Here is an 11,027-nt window from a genome sequence, read left to right on the forward strand (position 1 = left end):
AACCATTTATTGGGTCATTGTTTTTTATAGGAATCTAAATCTGCAAAAATGAACCAGTAACACAAGATATAAAATGAATGTTGTAGGGTATTTTCTTTGACTTCTAGGGGAGCAAAAGTCACATAAAATGGAAATACATCAGTATTGTAAAACATTTACTGGTTTACTGGTATTATTGAATTGCATTTGGGGTCCTGGCTTTTTCCTTATAATCTCAGAAACCTGGATAAAGTTAATCCAGGGTTTTCTTAGTGTAGGCTAATGTGTTCAATAACTTCAATGTGAGAAATATAAGCTTTCATGTTGCAAGTCAAAATGTTTATTAAACCTTTATTGAAAATATATAAGTTTTAATATGCACACAAAACCTGACACAGCACATCCAGTACATGTTTTAAAACTCATTCACATTTTCAATTAATCACAATTATTCCCTTGCAAAGTTATTTAAGTGATGACTACTGTGGGTTTCGTGTGAACTGATTCTTTATCGAGAACTGAATACTTTTTGATTTCAGGACAAATTAAAAGAATAAAAGAACATTTTAGGCATGTGCTGTATAAATACATTGAATAAGACAAAGACATTATTATTGGCATCATTTATTTTTTTAAACATGTTTTCTTTGCAAATAACTCTTTTATCTGTAACAATATTATAATTACAATTGTCATTCCATGTGTCCATTCAGTCCTGTTTACAACACAATAGTCATCTGAAATAACTCCAAACAACCTAAGCCGGTCTAACTTTGGAGACTTCAGTGACTGACTGGCTTGATGATGATGACTCATCCTCATCCTCAGCACTCATTCCCAGCATCTTTCTTATACATGAGCGGAACTAAAAGGGATAGAGAAAAAAAATACATTTTTTGCTGAGGGTAGTACATTTCTTTTTTCATATACAATTTAATATCAGTATGAGTTTAGCAATGTATCTAATGTCTAAAGATGATTGTCCAAATGATCCAAATAAATAAAAAACTTAAATGAGATCTCTCACTGATGGAACAAACTGTTAGCTTTCACAGTATTCCAATAAAATGTGTTTCTCTGTGTTTGTCACTTGATTTGCATTTAGTATAACGATTGTGTCTAGTGACAGCACTTTCTGAAAATGAACTCACCTGTTTATTGAAGATGACATAGATAATCGGGTTGTAGACTGTGGCAGATTTAGAGAGGACAGAGGGTATGGTGGCCAGTCTCACATCGAAGGGCTCCCCACGGTTGCTTATAGCCCAAAGTGCAAAGCACACATAAGGTCCGAAGCACAACAGAAAAGCGAACACCATGACAACCACCATCCTGGTCACCTCCTTCTCTGCCTTTTGGGTGGAGGCAGACTCTGCTTGGGCCTTTGCTGCCTGTTGACAGAGAAGGAAAGTGGTTTTGAGGAAGGCACGTAATTGTGGAATCTGGTAAGATTACGGCTGTTGTACAAAAGATCATATAATAAACCTAATGACACAGCAGTGGAAAACCTGAGAAATGTTGCCTACCGATTTCAGCATAAATAGCAGCTGTGAGTAGCAGAAAATAATGGTACTGAAAGGAACGGCAAAGCAAAAGCCAAGGAGGAACATCACATAGCTCTCGTTGTTAAACTTGTTGTTAGTTGTATACCAGTCTGGTGCACAGGAGCACTGCAGGCCTTCTGGGATAAACCTGGAAGAGAAGCCAATGATTTAGCACATCAGTAATAAATAAATGAAACTGTTGTGGGCTGGATGTTTACATACTGACCTACTCCATCCAACCATAGGAGGAGTTGCGGCACACAAAGCACAGACCCAAGTCAGCCCACAGCCAGCTATAGCATGGTTAGCTCTGAAGTTAAAGTTCCCAAGTGGCTTGCAGACAACCAGCCATCTTTCAAAAGCTATCACAGCAAGAGACCAGAGGCTCACCATGCCTGGAATAAGTCAGAAACGAATAAAGATTTACAGTACCTGCAACATACAAGATCACGTATTTGTAATGAAGATTACCATGTATTAAACTGGCATTTAAATGCCTTAAATACAAGCATGAAACATTTCGTATTTGTAGCCTGCCAGTTGTAGCAGCTATCATTTGAGAAATTAAATAGACTGAAATTCCATCAAAACCTTTCAGGGTTTCTCATGAGAAGATCTAATGTTTTTAGTTCCTAGATGGAGGAAACGTGTCTAATCTTCTGCTTTAGGATCTTAGGCTACAATCAGCTTCATTAGGAACTAGAAGGATTTAAAAGCTATAAATCAGTTTAAGTCTTAAACAGTAGGCAAATGCAAAGATGTTGAACTGACTATTTAAAAAACCTTTTTGTAGCACAATCTAAGATAGAACAAATCTAAAACCATGCAAATATTTCTTTAGTCGAATCTTCTGCATTTGTTCCAGTGGCTTCAGATATTTTAAATGCACTTGAAATAATTGTGTGTATTCAAGTAGAAATAACTTGACATCATAAAAACAAAGGACCCCAGGAGTTCCTATGTAGCTCATGACCCCTCCCCCCTCCCCATTTTACTTGGAATTGATTTTCAAACATTTTAAGCTCCTTACCGCCAATACATGCTGCAAATGCATCAATCTTGCACCAGAGTGGACCAAGAACCACGTATCTGAAGACAAAGCAGTAGGAGGTGGGGGCGAATGCCACAATGTCGGCGAGCAGGTTTGCCACAGCCATGTTCACCAGAATGTAGTTCAGATGAGACTGGAGCTTCTTATATTTAATAGTACATGCAACGGTGAGCCCATTGATGAATGTTCCAGCCACAGATACGAATAACATGAATGCTGCCATAGCATAGAAAAACCCCCGACTCGCTATGTGATCCTGGGGGACCAGGTACGGACTAAAAGCTGTTATGTTGTTAGTGTTAGGAGGCACGGGGAGCCAGAAGTCATCTGGGAACTCGATGGGATGTGGATTTCCCCTCATTGTCCTCAGGTTATGTGTCAAATACAAAATCACTGATTAAAAAAGTTTTTAAATGATACTGCAATGTACAAAAAAATTGAAATATTATCCTTCAAATTTAAATAATATGGAAAGAGCTGATGTATTAGTGTCTTCTAATGGAGGTTATGGTGCGTAAGAGCTGCATTTATAGGAACTTTGAATATTACTCGGGGTCATCTTAACTGGCTCAGGGAAGGGATTTAAAGCTTTGGTTCACAGACCAAATACACAGACCACACAACATGCCCCACCTTTGAGCTAATATAGAGATAAGTATCTCAATAGCCGAGCTGGCAAGGATCATCTCATTACGTCCCAGCGTAAGAGGCCTGTTCTTGTGAACGACATAATCTGATGATCACTGATGTTGGAGGTCAAAGATTTGGCCTGCAGTAATCCAAGCGGTGCTTGTTTACCCCAGGTCTTATGTCTCTTGCCACAGCATCATCACTTAGTTTTTTAACCAGTATCATGGTATTATAGGAGATTAGTATTCTTGAAATGTGCATGCAAAATGTTTGATAGGAGGGTAAAAATTGGAAATTTAGAGTGAAACTGAAATTCGATGTGTTTGAGAAACACTTTAAGAAACACTGTGAAACTACAGCATGATTTACTCATAAATATTCTGTTAAATTAATTAACCTATCTTGTTTTGATAGATGCATGTTTTTTGTAGGAGCTTCAAACCAAAAACTCACAAAAATAACCATTCTGTCACTAGACTGCAGTTTTGAATTCTGCAGCCTTGCAAAACAATAGCTAGTGTATGAAAAAAAAGTGACCGTGCTGTTTTTCAGTATCAACAATATACAGACACCATAAACATGCTGCAATTTGTTTTTACTTTACAATTCACATACGGTGCTATGGTTTCTTACCTGACATGCATCACTGCATACACATTTTTATATGGCAGAACAGTAATTCAGTGTACAGTCATTAATATTTACAATTCAAAAATCATTAGTGATTGAGAAATTTTTAAGACTTCAGATGTAGTCTAAGCAGGCGAAACTTTGGAGACTTCAGTCACTGATTGTGATGTTGAGGTGTCCTCCTCACCTCCACCCATGCCCAGCATCATCATAATGCATGAACGGAACTGAAAGGTGGAAAAAAAAACAGATTAGTGACATTGTTCAAACCCAAACATATTTTGAGATTTTGTCAATTATTTCAACAACACAAAACCCCTGCAAAGTGTAGCATCTAACTCCTTATCTAATTCATGCATCTTTATCATCATATATATGTATGACTGACGCGAAGAAGCACAAACAGGGCCTTTGCAGATTTTAATATTTTAGACTTTACAAAAAAGGAGGATGATCCAGCAGAGGTGGAGCAACACCATAGGACTAGAATCAGCGGTGAACCTTCCTCTGAAGGACAAAGGACACTCAAGTGGACTGTAATGTTTGGCCAGGGAGGATAGATAGTGTAAGGGATGAGTGAAAAAAAGCCATGTACGTTCAGGTGTGAAGTCCTTCCCTCAACAGAGGTGGAGTCTCACACACAGTCTGTCTCCAGTTTTCAATGCTGCCCTTGCATCCATCCCCACAAAGATTAAGTCCACTTCAAAGGCCAATCAGGGAGGAGTGACAGTTTGATCTTAATGACTCATCCTCCACACTGGCTCTTTCTATTGTTGTCGTACCAATTCAGTTCAGGGTCGAAAGCAAACACCCTGCTGGATACATTTCCCTGATCAACTTTCTATGACTAAAATTATTTTCTACATGATTTGTTGGAAGCTGAAAGAAGAGTGGATCTTTTGTGGTTCTAAAACTGCCCTTTTCTGGGAAAACTGTCTCCTTATCTTTTATCCCTTTTGCTTTAGCAGGAACAGACTGAAAGCAATTATGTTGTTGGAAACATTATGGGGTAATTTCCCGTCAGTGTTCTCAGGTTGTGTCAAATAAAACTTCAACCACTGATAAAAAAAACACATAAATTATATTAATGTACAAATACTACAAATAATTCCTTCTAAATCGAAATAATATGGAAAGAGCCGATGATTTGTGTCTTCTAATAGGGCCGATATGGAGTTAGAGCTGCATTAATAGGAACTTTGATCAACGTAACTGGCTCAAGGAAGTTAGTTAAAGTTTTGATTCACAGACCACATAAACAGAGACACAACATGCCCCACAGAGAGGATAGATGGTTCTAGGGAGGAGTAAAAAAAGCCATCAGTGTTTAAGTGTAATATTTTTCCCTCACTAGAGGCGGAGCCTAACACACAATCTGTCTCAAGCTTTCCATGCTGCTCATTGGTCAATCCCCAGGAAGCTAAAGTGCACTTTACATGCCCAATAAGGAGGAGTGACCGTTAGATCCTAACAATTTTCCTCTACCCACCTGCTATCTGTCCATCTAACAAGCCTATTCAAGTCAAGGAAGAAATAAAAGCACCTTGGATGATTGATTTAGGGTTCCAAAACCAACTTTCCTGAATAAAGTGAATGAAGACTAAATAAAAAAAAAAAAAATCAGCAGCCTTAAGGGGTCACAGCAGAATGCATTCCACATGTTGACTTGCCATGAGTTTTGACATTTTACATTTACATTTAGTCATTTCGCAGACGGTTTTATCCAAAGCGAGGTTAAAGGCAAGCAAAACTCTAAGTCAAGGAGAAAACTTTAAAGCGAAGTCCTTTCAGAAAAGTTTTTACATTTCATGAGATGCAAGTGCAAGAATGAGCAGAAAGGAAGTTTTTTTTACATCGAATGCCCTTCTTGCTGCAACCCTCCCATTTTACCGGGCTCGGGACCGGCACCAAGGTGGCCCTTGATGGCTGGCCGGGGCCAACCTGGTGGGGTGGGATTAGAGTCCATGGCCTTCTTTATCCCAATCCAATGTTCTACGACTGAGCCACCAGGCCCCCCAGACTGAAATTCAAAAACGGCCTAAAAAAAAGTCTAGTTACTTAACGTCCAGATTTACGCCTTAACAGTAACAAACCATTTAGTTGTCTTCTAAAGCAGATAACTGAGTGCTTGACCAGTTGTTTTAATGGGAGATAATGGTACAATAACAGGAAAAGTGGACCAATTAAGCATTGACTCAGAGTGTCTGTTTTTCTTCGTAATGATATGTTGTAAGCTGACAGATGAAGGAATCTCTTGTGGTGTGTAAAACGTGGCACCACTGACTTGATAACTACTCAGTACATTAGGAAATTCACAATTACATAAAGTAAAATGTCAAACTCATGCACATTAGACTGAGGTGTATGTAAAAAAATAGTAAGAAAGTATACGCGATTTTTTTGGTTTAGGCCCAGAAAGGTTGTTTGGGTTCTCCATTAAACGTTCTCCTACACCCTTCCTTGTGTACAATTAATGCCAGGAAAACATTCAACAAACCTGCTTATTGAGGAGTATGTAGATAAAAGGGTTGTAGACAGTAGAGGCTTTAGATAAGCAGGAGGGTATAGTGGCCAGTCTCAGGTCGAACGGTTGCCCACGGTTGTTCACAATATAAAGAGCAAAGGAGGCATAGGGCATCCAGCACACTAGAAAGCCCAACACCATGACAACCACCATCCTGGTCACCTCCTTCTCTGCCTTCTGGGTGGATGCAGACTCACTTTGAGCCCTTGCTGCCTGTTGACAGAGACCAGTGTTGGGTCAATAACGTGTCTTGAGCTGAGGTTAGATGATAGATATCTGCTAATGAATGCTGGGTTTAATACGACATAAGATGACAGGCATTCAAATAGAAATGTAACTTCATCACAAGACAACTTTTCCAGAATTGCAAGCTCATTTTATTTTAAGGTGTGTTTTGCATTTTGTGTCACCATTTTCATTGTAATGAGCAGCTGGCCATAGCAGAAGATAATCGTGCTCAAGGGAACAGCAAAGCAGAAGCCGAAAAGGAACATCACAAAGGATTCATTGTTGAATTTGTTGTTTGTGGTGTACCAGTCTGTCGAGCAGGAGCACTGCAGGCCTTCTGGGATATACCTAGAGAAACGGTCACAAACACATTGATCATGTACATCATAGACTCTCACTTGTGAAATGACATTCAGTTGTAAGTTGGCAGCTGTTGCATACCTGCTCCATCCGAAAAGTGGAGGAAGAGCAGCAATCAGTGCACACACCCAAGTAAACACGCAGCAAGCTAAGGCATGGTTGGGCTTGAAGATAAAGTTGCCGAGGGGTTTGCAGATGACCAGCCATCTTTCAAAAGCTACCACAGCCAGAGACCACAGGCCCACCATACCTGGAACAACACAGACAAACATTTTAAATCATTTTAAATAAAAACATTCGGCCAAAATGAAACTGTCTATTGTTTGTAAAATCTTACCACCAATTGTTGCCAAACAACCTTCAACTTTGCATGCCGTAGGTCCAAAGATAAAGTATCTGGCTGTAAACGAGGTAAAGCAAGTGAAAGACCCCACACAGGACACAAGAAGGTTGGCCACGGCCATGTTCACTAGGATGTAGTTGAGGTGGGACCGAAGCTTCTTGTACTTTATGGTGCATGCGATGGTGAGGATGTTTATGGCGGTCCCAGAAACAAATAGAACAAACATAAACGCTGCCATGGAGTAGAATGTCGCCCGGCTCCCCAAGTGATCCTGAGGAACCAAAAAAGGGCTGAATGCGGTGATGTTGTTCGTGTCCATAGGGATGGGTATCCAGAAGTCATCTGGAAGCTCGAAATCACGACTTGACCTCATTTTTGCTTTAGTTTAGATGACTACTGTCAAAAAACTGTTAGACCCCCCAAATACCCTACTTCTGTAAAAGTTCTATCTATATCGCAGATATCATTTGTTAAGAAAATGTTAAAAATGTAAATGTTTTAGGAAGCCGACATGAATCGTGTGATGCCTGCCTCCCTAAAGTCTCGAAAGTCAATGTTTTGTGGAGGACTGACTTTTATAAAAGATGCCAGGATCCGTATTTAGAGGCTAATTAATTCAATAATTGACTGATTAGTTGGGGTGTGCTTTAACTGGTGTAAGTCATTTAGTGGTTTCCCAGTCTGGGTGTGGTGCCAAAGAGGTTACAGTCTAGGGGTTTGGCACACATATGCCATATTACAGCTTGTGCGAAGGGTCGAGGACAAGTTCTAGCACGTGTCTATGGGACGTTGCCACATGTCGAAAATATAAGGTCGATGTAAAATACAGAACCAATTTGTGTGGTGATCGAAACTATTAGTTAAAAACTAACGATGAAACTATTAGTTCCATCCTGTTGTCAGAAACCTTGCTGTATTGGGCTTATACATTACCTTTAAACATAACCTGCACTCACACACAAATACACACATATACCAAACATGCATGCACTTGTACAAATGTTTGGACTCCTAAAACCGTGTTAAACAAGTTAATCCCACTTCCTTAAGGAAGTGCACAGCATGTTTTTGCCTGCTAATCTTGTTTACAATAACAAGTCTGATAATCGCTTGCGTTGTAGCCCTTCGTAATCCACTCTACTGGTTTAACTCAGGCTTTGTGTTACCTTTTTGGCATTCAGCCTTCTTCTCCAAGCTTAAAGGGTGCATAAGACATTAAGAACACACTGTATTTGCAGAAGGTGCCCAACAGCCCACCACATGGAGGAGTTTATGCATAAGCATGTCAGAGATGGTGATAGATTTAACAAAGGCCAGACCATTCATTTGAAATGAAAAAAAAGTTTTGTGTTTAATTGAATATGGCCATTAAAAACAACATAATCAAACGACTGAACACTGTTTTATATTTTATGTGCAAAAAATAACTTTTTTTAAAACAGGTAACACATGTGTCATCCAAAACCCCAAACTCTACTGGATTACTAGGTCAATTAGAATGAAAATATCTATTCCCAGCTAAAAAAAATTACTTATTTAAATTATGTAGATCTATGTGCAACCTTCTGCACAACATACATTTTTTATTGATCAACAAAAAATGCCGCAAGCAGGACTCAATGACAAAAGAAAAAATCGTGCGATATTGATAACTTTTATCCTAATTGACAGGACAGAATGTGACACTTTTTTATGATCGTTTAAACACTTTCTTTTCTTTGGCTCATTTTTTCCAAACTTTAAACACAAAACACCAAACCATACACACAAAATGCAAAACTACAAATATGTAGCAAATGTAAACAAAGCATTCACAACTGTTGGCTTTCAACAGTTATCAATATTCCAAGGTGACTTTCTAGATAACAAACGATGCTGAAATCTGCACCTTTACTTTTTAAGATGTTATGTTTAAATACTGTAAAAAAAGAGAGACATTTGTTTAATAAAGTTTTTTCTTGAAGTTTATTCTTCATGAAAATTATTCTAGTTATTATGTTTGTGCGCAGGTCTTACTGCATTCTATTCCTTCGACATTGAAAAAATTTTATATTTGTTTCTGCTGCCGCATATTTAATTATTTTTCCATACTGTTCAAACACAGATAATCTGAACACACAAATAGCAACACAGAGGAGAATGGGGGGGGATATACGGTGGACAAAAACATAGGAGATCTACTGCACACCGTCTCGCTTGAACTGTAATATTTATTACAGTAATTTACAACATTTCGGTCTCTAATTACTGTAATTGAATGTGAGTATTGGATGCAGATGAAACCAGTTTTAGACCATCGCAGATCCATGGAATGATACAGATGCTGTTTCAAATCTGCTCTTCGGCTGTGTTTTGCAAATGCTGTGAGGTTGAGAATGTACTAATAGTGATGCAGATTCAGGCAGATGTTTTGCTCCTTAAGTGTCAAGTTTGAGAGGTTTCAATGACTATATGTTAGTTATCATTTTAGTAATTAAGCAATAATAAAAAAAAAACATATTCCATGCCGTCCTGTCAATTAGGGCACAAGTTCTTATCAGCATCACACCCAAAATGTTCTCTTGTCTTTGAATCCTGCTTGCAAACAGCAAAACTCAGAGGTGGCATTTTTATAGATGGATAAGGATTTAGTTTGGGGGCTTTGGATGACATGTGTGTTGAAAAAGGTGAGACCAAGGGAAAAGAGTTAATACATTTGCAAGAGAAGACGTCTGCTGTACTAAAAAGGTGATGGTGATAATTAAGTGGATCCCAGTTTCAAAAATTGTATCTGAGCAGAAATTACTACAATTTTAATAAAAAAAATAAATGGCAGTTCACTATGAGTATGTTATTAACCTTCACAATTCCAAGAAAAAAGTAATGGCAAATTCCTGTTTTTTTGCATAAATTGGTCCTAAAATGTTTTCTGATTTGATCAAGTTTTAACAAACAAACTTTCTAGTTATGATCTTTATTGAACACACCTATTAAACGTACAAAGTGATGGTAAGAAGAGTTTAATAACTGGTTAGCCCACCTTTAGCAGCAATAATCTTTACTGGGAGTCATCTGGTATGAATGTCTCTCTTGAAGTCATTCCAAAGAATTGCTTTTGGGTTTAGGTCTGGGCTCAGTTCTCTTTTTATGCCATACGTAGTGCTGTGTGTTCTTCCTAAACAAGTCCACTTTTATCTGTCCACAAGACATTCTCCCAGATGTCCTGCAATGTTGTTTTTGGAGAGCAATGGCTTCCTCTGGGGTGTCCTGCCAAGGACACTATACCTTTTCAAAGTTTTGTGTGTGGTTGACTCGTGGAAAGTGATGCTAACCAGCTCCAGTGAATCCTTCAAGACTTTAGCTCTTATTCTAACCTGTTTATTTACCTCATTGGGCATTCTGCATTGTGCCTCTGGAGTGCTCTAGGCTGGGAACCCAGAGTGGCCACAGTATCACATGATGTCCATTTATAGACAATATGTCAAACTATAGACTGATGAACATCTAATGTCTCTGAGTTTACTCTGTAACGCTTTTCAGCTACACGTTAATGGATAACTCTAGATCATAGATGTTTAGTGACATCAGAAGCCTTGAGTTGCCATTTAATATTTAATTATCATGTTGTATGGGTGTGTTTAATAAATACTTAAAAGATCATGCCTTTATTAGCTTTGAAAAATTGTGTTTGTCGATATCTGTGACTTTGGTGAGATCAGGCTACATTTTAAGAAAAATTTATGCAGAAAAGAAAATTGC

At 38.4% G+C, this 11,027-nt stretch overlaps 2 protein-coding genes across 2 annotated transcripts; both read right to left on the reverse strand.

The window, feature by feature from the left end:
- Positions 1-452: 452 nt before the first annotated feature.
- On the reverse strand, positions 453-3,078 carry LOC137127927 (blue-sensitive opsin-like). The gene is made up of 5 exons (XM_067505497.1): positions 2,554-3,078; positions 1,750-1,918; positions 1,506-1,671; positions 1,131-1,370; positions 453-844 (listed from the first exon to the last, which is right to left on the reverse strand). The coding sequence occupies exons 1-5, from the start codon at positions 2,933-2,935 to the stop codon at positions 737-739; spliced, it is 1,065 nt and encodes a 354-aa protein (XP_067361598.1). The 5' UTR covers positions 2,936-3,078; the 3' UTR covers positions 453-736.
- Positions 3,079-3,824: 746 nt separating this feature from the next.
- opn1sw2 (opsin 1 (cone pigments), short-wave-sensitive 2) lies at positions 3,825-7,812 on the reverse strand. The gene is made up of 5 exons (XM_067505507.1): positions 7,284-7,812; positions 7,028-7,196; positions 6,769-6,934; positions 6,332-6,571; positions 3,825-4,061 (listed from the first exon to the last, which is right to left on the reverse strand). Exons 1-5 carry the CDS (start codon positions 7,660-7,662, stop codon positions 3,960-3,962), a joined length of 1,056 nt encoding a protein of 351 aa, XP_067361608.1. The 5' UTR covers positions 7,663-7,812; the 3' UTR covers positions 3,825-3,959.
- Positions 7,813-11,027: the final 3,215 nt, after the last annotated feature.

Source organism: Channa argus, chromosome 5 (assembly GCF_033026475.1).
Source record: "Channa argus isolate prfri chromosome 5, Channa argus male v1.0, whole genome shotgun sequence".
NCBI lineage: Eukaryota > Metazoa > Chordata > Actinopteri > Anabantiformes > Channidae > Channa > Channa argus.

What these genes read in the sequence shown, in the direction of transcription:
- LOC137127927 (XM_067505497.1), bottom strand. Translation starts at nt 2,935, where the DNA reads ATGAGGGGAAATCCACATCCCATCGAGTTCCCAGATGACTTCTGGCTC. An exon ending in ATTTGCAGCATGTATTGGCG is followed by an intron (nt 1,919 to 2,553) that starts GTAAGGAGCTTA and finishes GACTTATTCCAG; the next exon opens with GCATGGTGAGCCTCTGGTCT. An exon ending in ATGTCATCTTCAATAAACAG is followed by an intron (nt 845 to 1,130) that starts GTGAGTTCATTT and finishes TATCCCTTTTAG; the next exon opens with TTCCGCTCATGTATAAGAAA.
- opn1sw2 (XM_067505507.1), bottom strand. Translation starts at nt 7,662, where the DNA reads ATGAGGTCAAGTCGTGATTTCGAGCTTCCAGATGACTTCTGGATACCC. An exon ending in TTGTTTGGCAACAATTGGTG is followed by an intron (nt 7,197 to 7,283) that starts GTAAGATTTTAC and finishes GTGTTGTTCCAG; the next exon opens with GTATGGTGGGCCTGTGGTCT. An exon ending in TGCTCATTACAATGAAAATG is followed by an intron (nt 6,572 to 6,768) that starts GTGACACAAAAT and finishes CTCTGTCAACAG; the next exon opens with GCAGCAAGGGCTCAAAGTGA.